Source organism: Euleptes europaea, chromosome 5 (assembly GCF_029931775.1).
Source record: "Euleptes europaea isolate rEulEur1 chromosome 5, rEulEur1.hap1, whole genome shotgun sequence".
NCBI classification, from domain to species: domain Eukaryota; kingdom Metazoa; phylum Chordata; class Lepidosauria; order Squamata; family Sphaerodactylidae; genus Euleptes; species Euleptes europaea.
The window spans coordinates 44,466,663-44,490,422 of record NC_079316.1 but is presented as its reverse complement, the minus strand read 5'-3'; the positions used below and the strand labels follow the sequence as shown (position 1 = coordinate 44,490,422).

General features: G+C 39.9%; 1 protein-coding gene across 1 annotated transcript in view; it reads right to left on the bottom strand.

Annotated features, from left to right (window-relative positions):
• Positions 1–23,760, bottom strand: part of FARP2 (FERM, ARH/RhoGEF and pleckstrin domain protein 2) — a 92,971-nt gene that overhangs the window by 34,242 nt on the left and 34,969 nt on the right. The window contains exons 6-13 of the mRNA XM_056849619.1: positions 23,050–23,147; positions 16,896–17,010; positions 9,938–10,085; positions 8,953–9,048; positions 7,915–8,078; positions 7,143–7,211; positions 6,475–6,532; positions 4,434–4,686 (exon numbers count right to left, since the gene is read on the bottom strand). Of these exons, the coding sequence (XP_056705597.1) occupies positions 4,434–4,686; positions 6,475–6,532; positions 7,143–7,211; positions 7,915–8,078; positions 8,953–9,048; positions 9,938–10,085; positions 16,896–17,010; positions 23,050–23,147 (1,001 nt within the window). The remainder of the gene's footprint in view (positions 1–4,433; positions 4,687–6,474; positions 6,533–7,142; positions 7,212–7,914; positions 8,079–8,952; positions 9,049–9,937; positions 10,086–16,895; positions 17,011–23,049; positions 23,148–23,760) is intronic.

Sequence of the window (23,760 nt, the reverse complement as noted above, 5' to 3'; positions counted from 1 at the left end):
GACAATAATGGGAATGAATTACCAACAGGTAATTTAGCTAATGCCCTTCTAAGGGCTTAATATGCACATACCACCTATATAAAATATGTGTGACAGGAACTTTATTGTAATTTAAAGGTTAATTAACATCCTTTAAAAGTGAACCTGAATGCAAGATCTCCTTATTTAAGGCAAATGATAAAATATAAACGTGATTAATAACACAATCAGATTACTTTAACAAGTGATATTTTAAATTCTATAAAGGTTATACCCTCAGATTACATGTAGCCAGTTCTGCAAAGCTTGTGTATGATTGCTAAGTACAGAACACTCACCTATACTTCATCCTTCCCCTTACCTCCAGCAACTACACTCTTAGATCTGAATGATTTCTTATGATTTTAGATGGGTTAAAATATAGATTGCTGGGGTATATCTTTATTAAAATCAGCTAGATATTTCATACTATCTCCCCCTGTACCATAAAGTGCAATCAAAAACTTTGTCAATGTACAATGAAGCTCAATATATTTACATAGATATTGTTGCAACTATGAAAAATAAGTAGCCATTATGTAAATATCATTCATCTCTTTCACCCACTCTCCCTGACAGAGAAGCTATCATTAGTCACGGTTACTATACTTAGCTATTCACATGAACAATGCTAAAACAGAACACTGGAATGCCAAGCTTTTCAGACAAAAGTAATTTGCTACCAGCAATTATATCTTTGCTAGTGTTAAGTAGGCAGCAAAGCCCAAAATTTAAAAACTTGGTAGAATTCAGACTATTGCACTATCTATTAGGATTAACAAATAATGGCTTCTATAGCCTATCTGGATTGAGAAAGAACAAATGCTGGACTACAGCTTTCTAAGAAAGGGGGTAAGCTATGGCCCCTGGAAGGGAAAAGACACCTCTTGGCCTCTTGTGTAAACAGATTTTTCTATATGATTATATAAAGGCATGGCCTTCCTGAGCTCCAGAGAGAAAGTCCAAACCTTTTGCTTCTTAACAGCATCCCAAGCCAACATTTTATTGTCCACTCTGCCATCCACATCTCAAATTCTTAAGAACCACCAGGGAGTAAGTAACATTATCAAATGCATTTCCTTTCAGCTGTGTCAGTCCAAATTTTGCTTCACAGTTAAGATGAGGCAAACATATATATTTTTAATCAAGTTTTACTAACTAACAGGTTCACATATCTAAAATATGAGATCTATTTCTTATTGGATGTAGTTAATTTGATATGTTAACAATAAAAATGTATTTTTTTGTTTTAAAAGGCACTTAAATTTTAAAGTTTATAATAAAGAAAAGATCTTACAAATGGATTGCTTTAAAAATAGGTATTTTTTTTTAAAAAAAGAAGTATTTGCTGGGGGTTTTAAGAAACAACAGCTATAATCCCAAATGACCCTTTGAAAAGCCTTTGTGAAAGTTAGTGGACATCAGTATTTTTAGGCCCTTCTGAAAATTGTATCCTAAATTTGAATTTGAGAACTCATATATTTAAAGTTAGGCAGGTCTTAAGATATTGATGCAATGGCCCTAAATGGAAAGATGGCAGTGGTTCTAATCTACCAGCCTTCTCAGCAGGAAAAGTTAACAATTTAAGTTTACCAAACACTTCTTTTACACCAAATATTTTGAAGTGAATTGGCATGCTCGTGCCTTGCTTGTGAGAAAACACGCCAAATGATCTCTAAATATTATTTAGCCACAGAAGCTATCTGTATGAACTACATGTGTAGAGTTAGCAGATTTTGAACAATGGCATGTATCCTACCATTCTACTCAGCAACATTTGAAGACTTCCTCAAACATATGGAGTCCTTCCAACTTCACTGACTCTTCCTCCACCAAAAGAGCCATCTAATTTGGATTCTTTCTGTTTTAATACAACATCCAAATCTTGTCCTCTGTGGTATGTATTACATTATTTAAGGTACCACTACCTTAACATGAAACCTATCTAAACAGGAGACATATTCAAGAATCTTCAGTAATTACAGCTATCGTACAAACTGCTAGCCAAAGCCAATCACATCTGTGGAACGGCTCAAAGAAAGCAGAATGCAAACTAAATTAACAGGTAGTCCAAAAATAATCCTTACATTACCTTGAGCTATACATTGGCTTAGAACCTGTCTGGAATTTCTGCACACACAAGGGGAAGGATGATCTTAGCCTATACCCCATCCCATAGCAGCCCAGAAGACCCATAGGGAAGGGGGGGGGGGAATTGGCAAAAGTCATCCACACACACATAGAAATTCTAGATGAGAACCAAGCCACTGAGCAGATTAATGTAACAGAAGTTTAGGTCCAAAGACTTAGAAAATGGTTTTTAAACTATGATGTCATACAGCAGGAAATATAGAATAAATATGAAGTGATCACAGGGTATACCAAACTAGCAACATCTTGCTCATGTTAAAGGAAAACTGACCATCTTCTGCTTTATACAAGCAGTTAAGATAGTAGACCAAAAAGACAGATAAGCCAAATGAATTTTCAATGCAGGATTTCCCCCCCAAAATACACACCCACCAGCATTTCAGTTTATTTGTTGCACAAGGTTTTTCATTCATGTTTTGCTACTTAGAATCTATTCTCGCACACTTACCAGGAAAGCAGAAAAACGAATTTGCTAATGCTGTACCAACATAACATAGTCTTCCATACCACCTTAAATATGAGTCATGTTACAGACTGCTTTCCAACTGGGGACTTTTGCTCATTCACATTCTTCTAACATTCATAAGGTCACTTCCTTGAAAGCAGCATTTCAAAGAAAAAGCTGCAGCATTTTCCTCCAGTATTCCTCCTAACTCTAAGCAAGCTTTTCATATTTTGATCCAATTAAGCTGCAGGCTTTATTCTGTTGCGTGACTCATAAAAGCACAATAAAGCCTCTGAGAAAAGCATAGTAACAAGCCAAGTGCCTTCTCACATTTCTCAAAAAGTTTACCACTACCACAGAATTCACAGTGGTACCCTTACATGCTCTCTCAAATGTCACCTCCATTTTGATCCTTGGGAGGCATGCAGCAAAGTTTTTTGTTTGTTTGTTTTGCACAGGCTGGAAATATTTCAGTGACAACTCTTCCCTATGTCAGACAGAATTCAACAAAGCCTGATGCAAAAGAGCTATAGTATATTGCCCTTTATCACAGATGTGCTAGCTACCCTGAGAGGCTAACAAGTTTATAATACAGCACACGTTAACAAAGATATAGTGGATTATATATATCATGGGATGTCTTCCAACGAACAAAACTTATCAATGATACTTTTTTTGGGGGGGTGGAGGAATGTAGCTAGAGTGTGTAAGTTTGAAATCCAGCCGTTGGAACAAATTAGGTCAGAAACTATCTACATTCTGCCTCTGTTTTAAATCCTGATTTAGACAGTATAAATGAATGTGCCACATTAACCAAAATCTTAATGACTTGTATGTGTTTTTTCTGACTTGTCTTCTTGGGCAAGATTCTTCAGATTATTATGAAAATCAAGGCTGAAATTCTCTCCAGTAGCTAGAGCAAAGGGATTGCTAAAAAAGAGGTTTATGTCTAATGGGGCTGCAGTTTCAGAATCCCATGAGTCATCAGTACTGCTAGAATCTTCTGTAGTGGTAGGTGGATAGCTCAGTTGTTCTAGTTGGTCAATAATATCAGTGAACTGAAAAGCTGAGCTGGATTCAGAGCGAACCGAATATGCTGGAAAGTTCACCATTGAACTAGCTTCAGAATGATTAGCTGAGCTGTAACTGTGCAAAAAAGATGTACCATTTAATGCCAAATTGTTGAGAGAGCTACTTTCGGAACGGTTGTTTATTAGCGAACTAGTTTCAGAAGGACTCAGAAGACTCTGCATTCTGCTTGCCTGAGCTTTAACTTCAAATAATTCTGAGGTATCTGACGGCCGCTCATTCCCATTGAAATCACTTTCTCCTTCAAATTCAAACTCATCTTCCATGTTCATATCCACTGCTTCTATAGAATACCTGTCAGGACTTGACTGAGGAGATGCCATATTTTGTTGAAGATTTTCTTTAGTTAAAGCAGGCGAGCCTGAGAGATGTCTAGAGAGAGCCTGAGAGAGACCTGATTCCTGTAACTCTAAACCATCATACAAATAAGAAAATGCTTCAGACCCTCCAGCAAAAAAGGAAATTTCTGCTGGATCATCATCAATGAACTCCTCTGAAACATGCAGATGGGAGCTAACCAGTTTCACAAATGGGACATCCCTACCTTGGGGCTGATGCTCTCTAGCAGCTATGGACACACCCATGGTAATGTCATCCTCATCATTGTCATTTTTACAATTAACCATATTTGCTTTGCCACACTTCTCTACTGCTACATCTAAATCATAGCCACTCTCAACTCCAGGACACATGGGGCTGCAGTTTCCTGCAATATTACAAAATCCAACACCTTGGAATGTCTGGAGTACTGGTGATCCAGGTTGCTGTGCCACTTTCTTCCCAGTTTCTTCTGATGGTCCACTGTTTCCTTCTCCTGTTGAGCTCCTTGTATTTGATATTCTGGGTTCCAAAAAGAAAGGGTTGCTCTCTGTGAAAGTGGGCACACTTGCAGTATTTGTGGATAACATATTATCCAAATGGAAGGAGGCATATGTACATGCATTAGGCACAGGGGCTCTTAATCCTTCTGTAAAAGAGACACTCTGAAAGAAGAAAAGATATTGTTATTAAATAAACTATTCTATCACACATCTAAACATGTGTGCTTGAACAATCAAATTTGTATTAAGAGAGTAAATTGAGATATTTTATTCAGAAGACCATAACATACATTTTGCAAAACACAAAATTAAAATTTTACTAAGATGCCTAGTATAATCCAGCAGTGAGTATACTGAGATTAATCCCCACCACTAGATAGCACTACTACAACACATGATTAAGACTGGTATTTGGGGTGGGGGATGGGGTGAAGACAGTGGCATGTTAAACGTATTATGGCAACTACCAGATTTCTCTTCAAGCAAATGCCCCTAAGTGACCATTCAAATGGTTAAGACTACTTGGAATCAATTAGGTAAGTAGGCAAGTAGTCTACCACCAAATCTGGTCATACCATCCATTCCCAAGCACACAGAATAACCCCCCTTTGACCTTTTCCCTTAGATTAATTAAAATAATATCTGCAGGCAAAAACATTGTATATTCTCACTTCTATTCCATTTTACCATTTAAATAGTTTAATTCTGGAAGTCCAGAATTACAGTCCAGTTAAGGCAGTCAAAATACATTATTACAGTTCATTAAAATACAACATGTGGTAATTGCAGTGGGTACTGGATTCACACATAGTAGGAAACTCTGGATAACAGAACTGTCAACTTTACCACACATTTTCAAAGGTCAGTATTCAATTCATCCAAGGCCATCTTACAACTGCTTTTTAAAAACTGATTTGAATTTCTTATCCTGTATCACCCCAATGTGATGCCTGTGGGTGCCATGGTGCCTACTGGCACCTTTCCCGACATGTGTTTTCAGAAAGTGGGTAGGTCTAGATGGGGCTTTTGCCCAGCAGGGCTTCTGATTGGCTGTGCAGATTTTTTTGAAGTGTTGCTTTGGGAGCAGCTGACGCTACGTGGATCTTCACTCCATGACTGAAGGCAAGCTGTTTGCATGCAATAATTTTTTTTAAAAAAGCATCCTGTTAAACAGAGTGCTTGCCTGAAATGCTGAAGAGTTATTATTAGAGTTATATGTAACCTCACTCCCTGACATTTTGTGCTTGGCTCTGCCTCCTGTGGTGGCCATTTTGTGGTTGCGCCTACCACCCTGTGTCAGAATTCCAAAGGGGCCTGCAGGGTCAGAAAGGTTGGAAACCCCTGCTGTATCCGTTGGTAACTCACATTAGTGGATAAGGTGTGAAGTCTTTTTTAAAACCTTAACATAAAACAATGAGTTGGACGGTATAACCACTTTAAGTTCTCTTATTTGTTAATTAAAAGAATATCTTCCTCTCTGTGGTATTTTATAGGCTAACAGTAAATCAAACAAGAGACATCTGCCACTGTATGAGAGCCAGCTGACAGCCCCCAAGCTGGGTGTACCACTGAATGGGCTCCACTCCCAAGACCCCTTAAGGGGGTCCCTAAACGGGGGAGACGGGCGCACAGGCATGGCTTTCCCCCAGATGGATCCATCTCAATGCCCAAACCACCACAACAGTGGGGCGACCCACCCCCTTTATTCACATCATGAACAAATTGGGATTTGTCCATGGCATCTAAAAGAAGCCTATAAGTTATTTCAAATTGTATTGTAAACACTCATTTATTAGTACCAGAAGGATAAAAATTAACATGTGCAACAATCAATAACAATACATTGTTAAAAGAAGGAAATAGCTCTTTTCATATTTCAGAACCAAACTTCAGTTAAACTTCCATAACCTTTCTAATCATGGTGTTTAAAAGGTTTGTTACAAGACCAACCTGTTTGGGTGCATCAGGATTCAAGGTGTGAGCAGACATTCTAGTTTTGCTCTGCCTCCTGTAAACAGAGATTATGCTGAGAATACGTGAAAAATAATTCTTTATGCTTCATCACATTTCAACCAACCAACCTAAAATCTTTGATAACATGCCTAATCCTCTTCAGAGGTCAGTTGCAAGTATTTATAGATTCTAAAGATAAATAATAGTAAGTAGGTAAGCCTTTGAACTTTATCATACAATCAGCAATTACCTGAAGCACTTTCTTGGGATTAAGCCCTATTGAACAGACGTGAGTATACACGTTTAGGATTGCTTGCTGTGTCTATTAAAATCTTATTATGATTACAAATCAGAATTGTATGCAGAAGAGGAAAGCTGATCAAGACAGGAAACATACAAATAAACTGAATATGTATCTAGGCACAATGAATACTTAAAAAGGTAAAAACAGAACAGGCTCAGCTTTACTTTTATTTTTTTCACAATGTTGTTTTAACATTTAATCAAATGACCAACATGCTCAAGGTCTGGAAACCCTATGCAATCTGCTGATCATGAAGCTGAGATCCATTCAAAAGAACACATCTTTAAGCTAAAACTGGACCATATCAGATTTTTTGGTCTTGTCTACATCTACAAAGAGTGCTAGTTAATAGAAGAGTTACCTTTCATAGGGAATTTTTTTCAACCCACTTTCTTTAACATAATCCACCAACTGTTTCTGTGTACGCCCACTGCAAAGCAATAAGTATAAACATTATAACCAATCTTCACAGGTAGTACATTATTACTATTATTTATTATATTTCTAGCCCACCCTCTCCAGCCAAAACCAGGTTCAGGGCGGGTAACGACAATGAAATCACAAAATATATATATAAATACCACTTAAAACATCTAAAACAATTAATTGCAGATTCACAAATTATTAAAAACAGATGCAACACAAATTACTGTAGCACCTGCTGTAGCATAATAAATGTCATAGCCAAGCAGGCAGACCACCCCTCTATAAAATACACCCATTATACAAGAAAAGGGGGGATAGGGAGGCCAGCATTGATAACCACCTGTGGCTGCCTTCAGTTGTAGGCCTGATGGAATAGCTCTGTTTTACAGGCCCTGCAGAGCTCTTTCAGGTCCAACAGGGCCCTGATGTCACTAGGGAGAGCATTCCACCAGACTGGAGCCAGGGCTGAAAAAGGCCAGCTGCACACTATTGGGGCTGGGGACCACCAACAAGTTATTATTAGTGGAATGTAATGTCCTTCAGGGGGTGCACCAGGAGAGGCAGTACATAATATTCTGGGCTTTGAGTAAATAATTCTTTTACTCAAGAAATAAAATCTTAAATCTTTAAGTTAAAAGGAATTACTTGAAAAGTTTTTCTTTTGGATTCATTTTTTCCAGATCAAAATGAGCTTGGTCATATCATACCTGTATCTGAAAGATGATCCTCTGCTGAAGAAGACTGCTTTTGCCTTTGGTTTTGGCTGATCAAATAACCTGAAGAAAGTGTGGTATTCCACACAGATTTTCCAGAAGTTCTTGCACTCATCCCTACTGCCCAAAAGAAACTCCAAAGTATCCTGATAGGGACCCTAAAATTGAAAGCACAAATGGCACTCAAAACTAAATAGAGTTATTATAGTTCCATGCAGACCCTGAAAATTTACTGTACAGCATTCAGGAATTTTGCAGCAAGAAAGAGAACTGAACGTTTTACACTGAATTTTGCTGAAGTCCAGCTATAGAATAATCCTTACTAGTTTGGATATATACCTGGAGATATTAATGTAAAATTTAATGCTGACAAAATTTACACAGAAATCAATACATGAGCAGAATACCAGAGGAGTGAAAGCAATGCTATCCTTACAAGTGAATTCACACAAGTTACTGACAGAGTAGTTTTTACTAGCACACCTGTCCATGCATGCCTATACTAGTTGTTTATGGTGTAGAAGAAAAAACCCACTTCCAATTTACAAAAGCTCCCTATTTAGTTGTCTGGAGGTGCTTCTTACCTTTCACAGCCACTCAGGTAAATGGCTATGTACAAGCCTGACTTGCACCAAACATACGCATGTAGAAATATGCAGTATGTTACTGTTCTGCAGACATAAAGCAGCTAGTATTTGCAACTGTTGCTGACAGATTTTAGATCAGATTATCACTATTTCAATCAGACTGTTTAAATATTGAGCTACAATTCTTTCCACAGCTACTTATATGAACTCAATTACAAACACTGAAAATAATACAGTTAAAATGCAGGATTTATTCACATGGAAACGTTCACAGTAATAACTCAACCAAATATGTAGAGAGAGCTTCAAAGGTTGAGCTACAAACTAAACATTATAACAAAATAATTACATTTATTGCAAGGTGTAAAGTTATAAAATTCTTATACACATATGTTATATCAGCTTATGTTAAACAAGTTTCAAACATTGCCATGGCAGTACTTACATGCACTTCTGGATGCAGCTTGATAAGGAATCGTTTTCTTTTAAAGCTTATTTTTCGAACTTTGGACCAGTTGAAAGTATTGATTTTTGTATTACCCTATTAAACATAATATGGCAAAGTTGAGGAGAATAAGGAGTATTAAATTCAAAGAAGTAACAGCCTTACACTGTCAAACTTATTTTCTACTTAAACTTTATCCTTTGATTGGATTTTATCATCTAAATAACAAGGCCTTTAAAGAACCTATCTAAGGGAATACTTATAAATCCCACTTGCCTTTGTTCATCTAAAGAAGGCAAGAAGCATCTCCAAGTACTGAGAATTCTGTTAAATCCTAGACTTTAATTTGATTTTATCTGAAAAGAGATAAATATGATGTTGCTATGCCAAAATGGTGAGACAACACTCCCAATGCTATGAGGTATGATCCCTTTCTCAGCCTCTTTTCTATGGAGTGAAGGAACAACTACAGCATTATGTAGATATTAGCCATTTAACACTGAGAAAGACAGCTGCGAATTGTCCTTCATCTCAGGAGCTCATCTGTTTCAGGTACATCTGTCCTTAGCCTTGAATGCTGGGAAGTGATTATGTAATTGCTCTACATAACTCTTCACAGGTACGATGGCAACCATGACATGCCCCCATGCTTTACTCCCAGCATCAAAGGGCCAACAGAAACTATAATCATGCCCATACGTACTCTTTCTCCAAATCCAGAAAGCACAACTACCCTCCAAGCTTCTATCTGTGACAGTTTCCCACTGGTCTCTCTCTCTGGCCTAGAAATATGGTTATGGTAGCCAAGAGGAAATACTGCTCATTCAGGACTAATTGTTACTGCACTAGCAAAGAAATGGTTAATTCTAGCAAGAAAATTGTATTTTTTACCACACAAGACAGAAAATGGTTATTTCTACTTCTGGAAACAACACATTTTCCAACATTACTAAAAATACTTCATATTAAGGTTGCGTTTGCCTACCTGGAATACTAGCACACCTGTGTGTGAAACAGCCAAGTAAATTTTTGTCCCCTCACGGTCAGATGCCAGATGAAATCTTATGCCGTACATCTCCAGCTTCCGAGCTATTTCAAGCACCTGGAAATCAGATTCTGCAGGAGTTTGGCCCCTACAGTGTTTATAAAAAAAAAAAGAAAGATAAAGAGGCTATTAATTTTATCAAAAGCTGAAAATAAGAGTTTCCAACTAAGTCAAGAAAATTATGCCATTAAAGAGGTCACTAAATTGCATGGTTGTTCAAGTTAACTGTATGAGAACAAAAAGGGAAAACTAACAATCCTGCATAAAAACAATGCAAACACAAGGAAAACTATCATGAAGCCATCATAAGGTTGAAAGTTGATTGTCCATTGGTATTTGGATGTTACATACTTCATTTAATAATTTTAAAAGTAAATCCTGTATGCTTCACAACTTTGGGAAAGTGAACAATTCCTCTTAAGTCATTTGGAATGTAATGATGACAGACAAGCCAAAATTGACTTCACAGCCACTCTCAAGGCATATATAGTACAGGGGAGTAACCACAGAAAATGGGCACAGCAATTTGCCTACATGTTCTTTACTATGTGCTGAAATGTTTTTCCCTACTCTCAACCATACAGCAAAGTTGCAGAGTCCTACATAATTATATAGCATCATCAATACACACTGCACTTCACAGAGTACATGACAACATGACCTAAGGAGCTTACAATCCAAGGAAAATTCCTTGGAAAATAGTCTATGAATATCTATACACTAGAGAGCCAGCGTGCTGTAGTGTTTAAGAGTGGTGGTTTGGAGCAGTGGAGTCTGATCTGGAGAACTAGGTTTGATTCCCTACTCCTCCACATGAGCAGCGGACTCTAATCTGGTGAAACGGGTTGGTTTCCTCACTCCTCCACATGAAGCCAGCTGGGTGACCTTGGGCAAGTCACAGCTCTCTTAGAGCTCTCTCAGCTCCGCCTACCTCACAGGGTGTCTGTTGTGGGGAAGGGAAGGCGATTGTAAGCCGGTTTGATTCTTCCTTAAGTGGAAGAGAAAGTCGGCATATACTATATTCAGCTCCTAGCCCCTTTAAACAACATGAAATTCACTGGATGAATCACTCTCAGATTGCAAGCCTATGTTTGCAAAGAAGCTTTATGGATTCTTAGGGGAACATTCTTCTGTACACGCTATTAGAAACAGCTGTCCAAACTCTTAGAAATTGTAACAAAGCCCACTGATCGTAGATGCTGCTTTCTGCGACCCCAAAAGACTACTTTTCTGCAATTATTCAAAAATTTCAACCTGTATTCTGGCTAAATGGTTTCCAACCCCATGGTATCAGTAACTAGAATGACAGAAATCATATACCTACTATGAGGAAGTTCAACATGTTTGGACTATACTTTTAACCTCATACAACTTCTGACCAGAGGTATCTGAGGGGGTATCTCTTATCTCCAAGGAGTTTGCTGTCTCCAAGGATCTTGTATTTTACCTGCTGAATCTAGCACAGCTGGCAAAGATGTATGTCTCAACTTTTCCCTGCTCAAGAAGACAATCATCACCAGCAGGATTCCCTTGGCCCAATCCCACATAAAAGCAAGACAAGGGGAAGATGTGTCTTTAACTGATGTCGGGTTGCATTTGAGACTCTAGCTCAAAAGAGGGACTGCTACCAACAGAGATTAAAACCACATTCATAGTACTCCAATATATAATAGGAGTAACTAATCTTGACAAGAAAGTTGTCTTTTGTGGAGAAGCTAGTACTGGGGGCATAACAGTTCAACATACTGAACTATAAGGAAGAGATTAAGAAATGAAGGAACTGTGGGTATAGAAGACAGTGAGGGGCTATAACAGTAATGCCAAATGTTGTAATATACAGGAACCAATGGATATTCTGGAAGATGAATTAGGAAATACCAGCATTGTAGTGGTGGTAACATTGGTTCTGTAGCAGCTGAATAAACCATAGGCAATGGTTGAGACTGATGTAAGCTTGCCTGACTTCTTGGAAGAGTGGGGAAGGAGGGCAGTCTCACAGCCAAAACAACTATTGTGTTATGAGGATGGGAGACCTAGAAAAGCAGCAAGGACCCCTTACCAGGAAAGTGAGAAAGCAAAATGTAATAAAGAAGATGTATTGTAATTGGGATTACTAAGGTTTACAACTCTTTCAGTGACAAACTGTGTCAGCAAGGCAGTACTTTGAGGTGAGTAGAGTGGGCAATCTTCCAGTGACTAAATTCCCAATCTGATATACAAGCCCTACAATCCTGGTACCAGCCATGAGAATACCTGCAAAAGTATCCTCTCTTACCTTCCCCAAAACACCACCTGAATATCTGAACCAATGCTATGATCTGGGCAAGATGCTCTTGAAAGGGCTGGTATTTGTTCCAGCCTGTCATCAGTTTGAGAGGTGTTGGTTTGGATGGAACCACAGTTAGAGTCAAAGTAGATAGTCTCTAGCTGCAGCAGAGTGGTGACATACTAGACACACTGCTGGATCCAACCAGCTTTTCAGCTGGAGAAAAAGGAAGGAGGGATCCCTTTGACCAAATGGCTATGCTTAGCATCCTGGGACCATCACAGACAAAAGCCATTGTGGTACAGAGACTGAAGGAGGGGAATTGGGTGGAACTAAGTAAAAAACAACAACAAAGAAGAAGAACTGGATACATCCCACAGTATGGTATTTATTCTTAAATTTCTGTAAAGGAACAGTGGTAGCACATGTAACAGTGGTATATTTAAAAGATATCTTTAGCTTGCTAAGGAGAAATTTTTGAAGATGGCTTAGGAACTTGGAAGCAGGCCTTGCACAGATGTTAGTGGTGGGAACTGGACTACTGCTGTGCGGGGCACAAAGATTCATCCATGGATGTTAGTCTGCAGTGACATTATTAGACAGATCAGACTATTTATTAATTTACTTCATTTATACCCCACCTTTCTTCCCAAAGGGGGCCCAAAGTGGCTTACATCATTCTCCACTCCTCCATTTTATCCTCACAGCAGCCTTGGGAGATAGGTTAGGCTTAGAGTGTATGACAGGCCTAAGGTCACCCACCAAGCTTCTATGGCAGAGCAGGAATTTGAACCTGGGTCTCCCAGATCCCAGTCCAACATTCTAACCATTGCACTACACCGGCTGTTAAGAGTTTTTTTCAGTAAAGGACCTGAACTCCATAGGCTGGCCGTAACTGGTGGCTATCAACACTTTCTTCCAGTGAACACAACCAACTGAAGGCATTTAGCCTGCTCTTTTGGGCATATTCAGATAGCACGTAATGTCTTTCTGAGGGAAGGGTCAAGAGCTTTACCATACCTGGAGTTGGCCCTGTGCAGGTGCAGAGCCCCACATGTGGGACTGTCCAGAGACTATGAAATAGTGTTTTATAGTGTTTCAAGTGTTAGATCTGGGTTTAAATCCTTACTCAGTCATTAAGGTGACTGAATGACCTTTGACCAGTCATTAATCCTCAGTCTGTTGCACAGAACTCTAAACTGAGAGAGGGGACCCATGAATGCTGCCCTAAACTCCACAAAGAAAAGGTTGGACAAAAATTGGTTTGTGGCCTACCCCACTACCCTAAACATAAAAACATTACAAATAAATTCTTGGTGCTAGAGTAGAAATATTAAATGTTTGCCTAAGAACAACGCAGAATTTTCAATTAATCTTTCTTTGTAGGGGCATTTTTGTAGACGGAAAAATCGTCAATGCTGTTGAGTGATCCATCCTGTGCAAGCAAACATTTACAAGCACAAAGCAACCTCACAGTAATTTATCTTTAGATGTTTGTCACTGACTAATCCGCACAGAATGGCCTGACAGCAATCTGGGCTAATTTTGTTATCCATTAAGAAGATAAATCTGCTTATCCATCCTCATACCAGCAGACTGTCAGTTTAAAACATTTTCTCAACAAGTGTGCTCCTGTAATAGATTTCAATTTATTTATTCATTCATTCAATACATTTATATGTTGGCACTCTACAGACCTGTTCAGTGCAATATGTGAGGTTCACTTTTTTAAAAATCCCACACTCTAGCCCTGCAGAGATAATGGACTTTGGAACTTTACTGCAATATTCTCTCAAGAATGAGAGTCAAATTAACACAGCATGTAATAAATATTTTGTATATGCAATAGGCTTTGATTTTAATAATGATTTTTATTATTATTAAAACTTTATTTATAAACTGCATTTTGGCTAAAAAGTTCCCAAGGCTCCTTATAACAGCCTAAATAAAAAAAACCCATTAAAGCAGGATAGCCTGATCTCGTCAGATCTCAGAAGCTAAGCAGGGTCAGCCCTGGTTAGTATTTGGATGGGAGATCACCAAGGAAGACCAGGGTTGCTATGCAGAGGAAGGCCCTGGCAAACCACCTCTGTTAATCTCTTGCCTTGAAAACCCCATAAGGGGTCCCCATAAGTCAGCTGCGACTTGACGGCACTTTACACACACACAAGACAAACAATTAAAAAACCAGGCAGAACTATCACCAATGTTACCTGAAATCAACTTGCATACTCCCTGAAGCACTATTTAACTCAATGATCCAACTCAAACACCATCTGGAACAAGACAGGTCTTAAAACACATCCAAAAGGCTTTTGTGGAAAACAGGGAGTCCCATGGTTACAGGGCAGCAGCGGAAATTCCCCCCCCCCCCATCCACAGGTTTCTTAAGCTCAGGTTTTTTAGAAAAAGAGACCTTGGGCTGGTTTCATATCTTAAACTAGCTGGTAAGGATACACAAGGTCCTTCAGGTACTCTAGAACTGAGCCATCTAGAACTTTAAAGGTCAAAACCAGCACCCAAGCCCAGAAACAAGCTGGAATTTAGAGCAAGCTGTATATGAACACATGAAGCTGTCTTATACTGAATCAGACCCTTGGTCCATCAAAGTCAGTACTGGGATAAGCAACTCCTTAACGATGTGTTCACAACGTTCAGGCTGTCATTGCTGGATATCCTTTCCCCATCCACCATACTCATGAGCCATAGATGAACACATGAAGCCGCCTTATACTGAATCAGACCCTCAGTCCATCAAAGTCAGTATAGTTTACTCAGACTGGTAGCGGCTCTCCAGGTTCTCAGGCAGGGATCTTTCACATCATCTACTTGCCCAATCCCTTTAAATGGAGATGCCAGGGATTGAACCTGGGACCTTCTGCATGCCAAGCAGATGCTCTACCACTGAGCCATGGCCCCTCCAAACTCTGGCTTAATATGAAAAATCCAGTGGGGCCCTGTAACGGCACTAGCCACTGCCATTTTTTAAGCCTGTAGGCAGGGCTTTCAAAAAATGGCATTACCCAATAATGAAATAAATCAGAAGTAAGGAGCTCAATGACTCGCACTAGGAAGATCATTCCATAGCATGTAGAGAAAGCCCAGAATCATGACCTCACACACTTTCCTCTTTAAGAATGTCAAAAGCATCATGCTGAATCTCAGCAATGATTAATCTAGTTCAGCAGCCTCTTTTGAGCAGTATCCAGTCAGAGGTTTCAGGGAAGCACTGCATGAAGGGAAGAGCATTTCCACATTGTGGGCTGAATCTAGCAAGCTATTTTCAGAAGTATTGCAGATCTTCCCTCTTTCCCCTTCTGATCCTGGGAAAGCTGATCCATGCAGGTATAGATATCAATAGCCATGCAGATCAGTGCATTGCAATGAGGAGGGGAAAGGGGATAAAGTAACTCTGTGCTCCTGCTGATAGAAGAGGCAGGAAGGGCACTTGCATTCCCTTTCCCCTCCTCAACGCAGCCCCCCAACCTATGTGGCTATTAATTCCACACAGATCCCATCACTCCAAGAATCAACTATTCTGGGCTCAGGAGAGACCGCTGGCGGGTGGGGAAAGTAGGAGGAAGACCTGCAACCACAAGCAACTCCCCCTGACAGATAACTGAATCCAACCCTGTTCATCCCCCCAGCAACTGGTATTCAGTGGCACACTGCCTGTGACCCTGAAAGTTCCATTTAGCAACAACCTCTACCCTCCATTAATTTTACTAATCCCTATTTAAAACCATTTAAGCCAGTAGAAGCAAGTTCCACAAGTTAATTATGCATGTGTGAAGCAGAACTCTTCTGTCTGCCCCGGATCTCAATTTCATTAGATGAGGAAGAATAAAATCATTATCCATGTTCTCCATATCACTCATGATTTTATGAACTTCTATCATTCCCTTCCCACCAGTTATCTTTCTTCTAAACTAAAAATCCCTACATGTTTTAGTTTTTCCTCATGGGAAAGCTACTCCACCCCCTTGCTTGTGCTTTTCTGCAGTTTGGTGATGGTGTAATCAGCACTGTACACAAGGTTCCAAATAAGGTGGCACCAGATTTATATAAGTAATTACAACACTGACAGCTGTATTTTCAGACCCATTCCTAATAAACCCTACCATGGAATTTATCTTATTCACTTTCACCATATAGGGAATTGACATTTCCATTAAGCTCTGCACTCTGACCAAGACCTTTTTTAATTAACCATTTCATACCACTCAGTAAACACAGTTTCACTGGCTTTTGTTTTGTCCACAGCCCTTTGTCTTCTCTAACACAAGACCCCCCCAATCTGTAACACCAATCTCAATTTTTGTTGAGATCACATTTAAAAAAATCTTTTTAAAAAATCACTTAAATATGGTGCAACAATTATGGAAGTCCACAAATATTCATTCTCAATTTTTAAAAAGTAAGAAAAGAAAGTGTGATGTTTGTGATATATATCACTACTGAATGTATACAATTCTAGAGGGGAAAACAGTGTAAAAATAGCTATGCTTTAATATACTCTTAGAACTCTCCTCTCTCTCTAAACTTACCTGCTAAACTCAATCCTGCTCCCAGTATTTAAACATGGCTAATTTAGCAAAAAAGTAATGCTATTCAATGTCAGTTCATACTTACATGTGCCTCCTGTGAAATTCAAGTATTTTTCCTTGTAGTCTTTCCTGATTTTGAAAGTACAGATTGTTTTTAAGGTGTTCTTGGTCCCCCGTTTCATCAAAATCTCCAATCTCCGCTGTGATACAAGAACAAATTTTTAAAGTTCTACGCGTGTGTAAACTATAGTGATGTCAAGTTGCAGGTGACTTATGGCGACCCCAGCTAGGGGCTTTCAATGCTAATGAGAAGCAGAGGTGGTTTGCCACTGCCTTCCTCTGCAGAGTCTTCCTTGGTGGTCTTCCTTCCAAGTAACAACCTTCCTTAGCTTCTGAGATCTGATGCAATCAGGTTTGACCATGCCACCTTGCTTTTATACACATATTTAAAGTTACATATACAACCCTACCCAGAAAAAACACCTACTTCATTACTACAATTATTTCCATAGCCCTTCAATATCTCATCTACAAGTCTTTACTTACTGGCCTTGAAGACATTAAACTGCAGAATTAAATTGCAATCTTGCAGAATTTTCACACTTCAAGAAAATAGAACTTCCTTCCTGACAAGATTTTTTTTTTTTAGCTTTATGTTGAAGGTATAAGTATTCCAGTATGACTCTTGTTTGTATGCATCTCCAAATGTGTGCCTGTCTTCCAACACAATCTGCTGGTAACTCTGAAAATGTTCAAACAGCTTCACCATTGCTATGCCAGATTCCACTCCATAGATTGCCAGCATTTAGGACCCGATTTAAACACTCAAAACACTTAATTCAAACTACATTCCATGTGTCCAACATTTCATTTAAACCCAGTTGCCTCACCAGTCTATGGGGCATTATTATGTCAGGGACCTGTGACCTAGAGAGGCTCTGTGCTGGCAAGTTAACACTGGAAGTATAATGGCTAAGTGTGGCTAACAGAATGCTAAGTGTGCAGATGCTGGGGAGAGAGCGGCAAAGGAATACTTTTTAATGCCCATTTAAATGGGTTGTGTTTAGATTTGACCTAACAGTTTAACGAAAGGAATACACAAGCCAGGGATTTCAAGTGAAATGTTTAATGCTAATGCTGAACCCACTGGATCTAATGTGGAGATAAATTGCCAATGTTTAAAAGGCTTATTTCCCATTAGATTATTGAATTTAAAGACAGGCTTTCTAGGGCATATGAAGAATACTCTGTTGGAGAGTCTCAGGTTTCCTTTCTAACCTGAGCCTATGTTCCACGGACAGTCAAACTGAGGCAGGAGAGCCAACATGAAGCTCTTCATTAGGCAAAGTGTGGCTTGCAGACCAACATACTTCTTAGCTCTCATCTCACTCAGAAACATCTTGTCTCCCACCATGGTACACCATTTTCCTCTCCTGCAGCACCCACTGGCTCTAGCACAGTACCCTCTTTCTACAGGTAGCTGCTGCTCATGGTTGGCTGTGGAGCTAAAGAAAGAATACATGCAAAAATCTAACACTGCAACCTTTTCTTAAAACAATGCCACTAGTCTATGTCTAGATTAGATTACCGGAATGTGATCGACATAGGACTGCCTTTGCAAAGTGTTGGAAACTTCAATTGGTGCAGAATGCTGCTGCCAGGAAGTTGACTGGAATGGGTTTTAGGGACTATATCACTCCAGTCTTGACCCATCTACACTGGCTCCCAATTTGTTTCTGGGCGCAATGCAAGGTAGTGGTGTTGACTTCTAAAGCCCTAAATGGTTTGGAACTTACATACCTAAGGGACCGCCTACTCTCTTATGAACCCATCCAACCACTATGGTCATCTTCAGTGGGTCAGCTTTGAAAGCCCACAACTTCTGTGAATAGGTGAGTGACAACCCAGAAGAGGGCCTTCTCAAATGTGGCATCAAAAGTTCGGAATGCTCTCCCCAGGGAGAATCGTCTCTCCTGTCCTGTTGCCATCTTCCACCAGCAGGTGAAGACTTTGCTTCATTTGGCTTCCCTAAGTGATCCTTCCTTCCCAATGTTTTAATTGTTGTTTTTATGTCTTTGTATGTATTTTAATTCTGGTTTTAATGATGTATTGTTCTTGTTGGTTCATTTAAACAGTTTAAAACATTAAAAATTTCTGAATTTGTTAGCTGTTTTTGTGATCCTTGTGAGGGCAGAAAAGGCGGAATATAAATGTTGTATAATAAATAAAATAAATACAGAGAGGATTGGTGAAGTGAAGTGAATGGAGAAGTTAGCATGGTGCCTAATTTTGCTTGCCCAACCCTGCCCCTTCATTAGTCTTGTGAGGCCACCACTTTCACTGTCCGCTGCAGACTTAAGTGGCATGGCAAAAGGAGGGAACAAAGTTCCAAGCCAAGTCTGTTCTCCTCTATCTGTGGCTTGCATAACGTTCTTGCCCAACTGGCCTCTTGTGTGAGGGAGGAGCTCTATCTATCTAGTACATCTTTATCCCACGTTTTGTCCTTCAGGGCAATGTACACAGATCTCCCTTCCTCCATTTTTTACCATCACAATAACCATTCTTCTCCCCTTGCCAGATGGAAGGCCCACAGCTGCACTGGTTGTGAAAGGGGAAGAAGAGTTCTGCAGAGTTAGGAAACATTCTCTCAGCCTGATCCTGCATATTTATTCAGATGTAAGTCCCACTGAATTTCAATGGAAAAGGGGAAATATGATGCCATCTTTACAGATCAAAAACTTATAGGTGTGTTAAATCAGGAATAGACTTGCACAGAATTGCAGCCTGATCTTATGCATGCTTACTTAGAAGTAAATGCCACAGAACTCACCACCAAGTATGTATGGCTACAGGTTGAATTCTGGATCAATATATGTTTTAAACTGTTTAAATGAACCAACAAGAACAATACATCATTAAAACCAGAATAAAAATACATACAAAGACATAAAAACAACAATTAAAACATTGGGAAGGAAGGATCACTTAGGGAAGCCAAATGAAGCAAAGTCAAACCTCAAACCTGTATGGTTTGATTGTGTTGGTAGTTGCCCAGAGCCCGGCCTGGCCAAGGGAGGGCAGGTATAAATAAAAGCTTATTATAATGTTATTATTAAAATCTCAGAAACAAAGTATTTGCATAAGGAAAGGCAATGGTAAACAGGAGGGGACCCATGAGGGGTGAATACAGGGATATTGGGACTGAATTTTAGAAGATTAGATCAGAGAGGCTTTATTGGTCTGGCCCAGGGGTCTGCAAACTGCGGCTCCCGAACCGCATGCGCTCTTTGGCCCGTTGAGTGCGGCTCTCCGAACTTAGTTTGGAGCCCCTGCTCTTGCGGCCGCTTGTACCGGCAGCGGGGCTGCGGAGCCGGTGCACCTGAGAGCGAGAGAGCAGGCACGCTGTCTCCCCCCACCCCCGCACCGCTGTGGAGAATGGCCGGGTCCCCCTTTCCCTTGCCCTCAATGGTTGGGAGGCTAAAGCCTCCCCTCCCCTCTAGCTGCGCGATTGCGGGGCGGGTGGCTCAGCGGTTCCTGGCCCCCCCCAACTATCAGCTGTTGGGCGGGGCGGGCTTCCTTTGGTAGACCTGGCCTCCGGCTGAGTCCCATTGGGAGGCCATGTCTACCCACTGGCTTTCTTGGCGGTAGACCTGGACTCCGAGGAGGGGGAAAAAGTCCCCCTTCAGAGGCCAGGTCTACCAATTGGCTTCTATGGGCTTCCGGAGGCCAGGTCTACTGCCAAGAAAGCCAATGGGTAGACCTGGCCTCCCAATGGGACTCAGCCGGAGGCCAGGTCTACCAATAGGCTTTTATGGCGGTAGACCAGGCCTCCAGACGAGGACTCCGGACGGGGAGGGGGAAATGGCAGGGTCTTACAATTTAATTTTTATCAATAAATAAGATCACTATTAAGTATGATATCACGTTTTATTCAGTGTACCTATAGTTTAATTAAGACTTAAAACTGTAATTAAAGTTTATTAAGTTAATAAACAGTGTACCTACCTATATAGTTTAAGTTTAAGAAATTTGGCTCTCAAAAGAAATCTCAATCGTTGTACTGTTGATATTTGGCTCTTTTGACTCATGAGTTTGCCGACCCCTGGTCTGGCCAGTTCATCCCATCATTTTACTGCTACAGATGTATGCAAGCAAGAGCAGGCCACTTTCTCTCGTCTGCCAAAAGACCGGGACTGAGGTCAAGGTCTGACTTTGTTAATATGGATTTGCATTGTGGAACTTCTGTTCTTGGCTTTTTGCACACATAAGCATTCATTATGGATGAGAGAGTCACCAAGTCTTTAGTCTTGAAATTCTGTTGTATTATGACTAGAATTTTTTTTTATTTTTGACTAATATCCAACTAGTCTTGATGCAGTAAGTACAATCTTAGCATTTTATAATGCGAAGCAATAGCAGAAAGAGAACAAGCAAGCATGTGCATGTTTTACAGCTCTTGAACTTCTGAAGATTACCCCATGCAGCATGAATGATCAGTAACTCGGGGACACACTTGCTGTTTTCAAACCAAACCTTTTTTGCTGAAGGCCAGTATTAATGAGTATTTTACATACTGTACTTCTTTCTTTTCCTGTACTTCAAGATTTTGATGTTTTTATTTTCTTAGAAGGGCGAACTGCACCCAACAATTGGATATGAGGAAAGAGATCTCACCAGAAATTGCGAATATTTAGAACTATCAAGGTATATGGGTGCTGCTATAAATTTATTTCTCATCTTCATGGCAAGCTTTTTATTATGCATGATAAATCCCCTTGATTTAAATTTGTGGCTATAATATTGTAATCTAAGAAAGTTAAAGTATTTTTAGTCCAACAGACTTTCAAGATTGTACCCCTTCAGTAAACATCATGTGTAGACAGTGGTTTAAAGTTATTAAAATTCTTAAAATTTGTGAAAGATCAAAAATTGGATTTTTCATACAAATTGAACTGAGAGAGAGAGAGAGAGAGAGAGAGAGAGAGAGAGAGAGAGAGAGAGAGAGAGAGAGAGAGAGAGAGAGAAAGAAAGATGGCCAAATATTCAATTTTCTCTAGCTTCCTCCCTACAACTGCATTCATAGCAATACTTTTTTCTCTTTCTTGCTTCTAAGTCACATTAACAACCAATCAAGTTTCAGAAGCAGCCAGTACAGAATAGGGGAGTAAGCACTAGATTTGGACCAGGACACATGCATTCAAATCCATAAAGCCAACTAAGTAAGTGGCCTTGGGTCAATCAACATATCTCAATCAAATCTTACCTCACAAGTTGATGTATATTACCTTGAGCTCCTTCAAGGAAGAGAAGGATGAGAGAAAGAAAAGAATCCTACAAACCTCCAAAGACACTTGCCCACAAGTTCTTTTGCCATAGAGTTTTTACAACTCAAATGACTCTTGTCACAAGGCTATGACTCTAAACGACATCACTTGGAAACACTTCCCACTGAAAGACTTCCAAATACTAAGTAAATATGTTTAGATCTGGGGAGAAAGATTCCCAACGTTGCAGCTGCTGGTTTATGTGTACATCCTGTCAAGGATCTCACTTGCATGTCAAAATATCTTGATAGTTTGCCAGAAAACCTGCAAGTGCTGCTTTCGAATAATCTGTCTACTAGGATAAGGGGGGCAAGTCTGATCTTGCCAGATTATAACTTCTGGTCCAGTGCCTGGGAGTCTATTGGTAAAAGTTCATTCACTAGAAGAGGATAACTATCAAGGATCAACTCTGCTGACTGGGCAGCAGGGAGTGGGAAAAGGGGAAAGTCTAACACAGCTCCAAACTTATTAATCTCCACCAAATGCAAAAATAAAACACCTATGGACAATGCTTTCATCTGCCTCCCAGGATGATAAAAAACAAAACACTAGCAATACTTAGTATTTGTATAGCACTTTCAATGCTTAAAGCTCTTCAAAGACATCACAGTAATCCTTGATAGTTATCCTTACAGGACAGCTAGTATTATCCCCATATTGCAAATCCCCATATTGCAAAACTGACTGAGGCCTATAAGGGCTTACTTAAGGACAGCTTCTTAATCATTAAGCTATACGAGAACCATGTTTCTACATATATGGTTAACTAAAGAAAGGGATGCCAAACAAGCCAACATTCTGGCAGCCTCTGCATTTCAGTGAAGCACACCAATCTAATTTCAGTGTTTATTTCTTGATGTTTATGAAGCATGAAAGTGGAGACAATTCCCTCTCAAAGAGATGTTAGATACTAACACTGTAGAAGGTGAGAAATGAGGAGTGCTGCTGTGTTGTCATTGCATGCAAGGCGTTCCTCTACCAGGTCTCTCTTGATCTGCAGTGCAAACAGATACCTAAAAGAGGAAGAAGAAAAAAATCACAAGTACAATGTTTTTTTCAGTTAAGCTGTGGCAAGCCATTCACTCTGGGTGCCTCCTTCCTGCCAGATACTAGTTAAGGCCAAGACTAGATGGCAAGCTACAACCCATATAGGACTTAGCTGGCCAGGAAGCAGCTGCACTCCGACATATCCTGGTCTCACATCAGTATGCTACCACATGACCCCTGCTGATATGGATGTAGTGCCCCTTCCCCACAGCTGCTGCTTCCTACTGCCACACCACTGCAAGGCCAGTTCCCAATAAAGACAAAAGGCATCATCAGCCACAGCTCCTTTCATTCATAGGCAAGCTTTAACCACACTAGGTCTTACATAACTGCCCAATCACTATCACTGGCAGGCTTTGCATCAAGCGTGATTAAGGAGATACTTTATTCAGTGTGGGCAGGGTTCCCACACTGTGATGTCAACATGACTCAATGTAAGCAAGGCTGTGGCTCTTGCTGCTACCATAGTTTTTTGTACCCAGGACATAACACATTCACCCAACCCTATGACTGGGTTACACCCTTTCATGGAAGGAGGGGGGAAAGCTATCTTGTTAAAAGAAATGCTTAGGGGAAAAC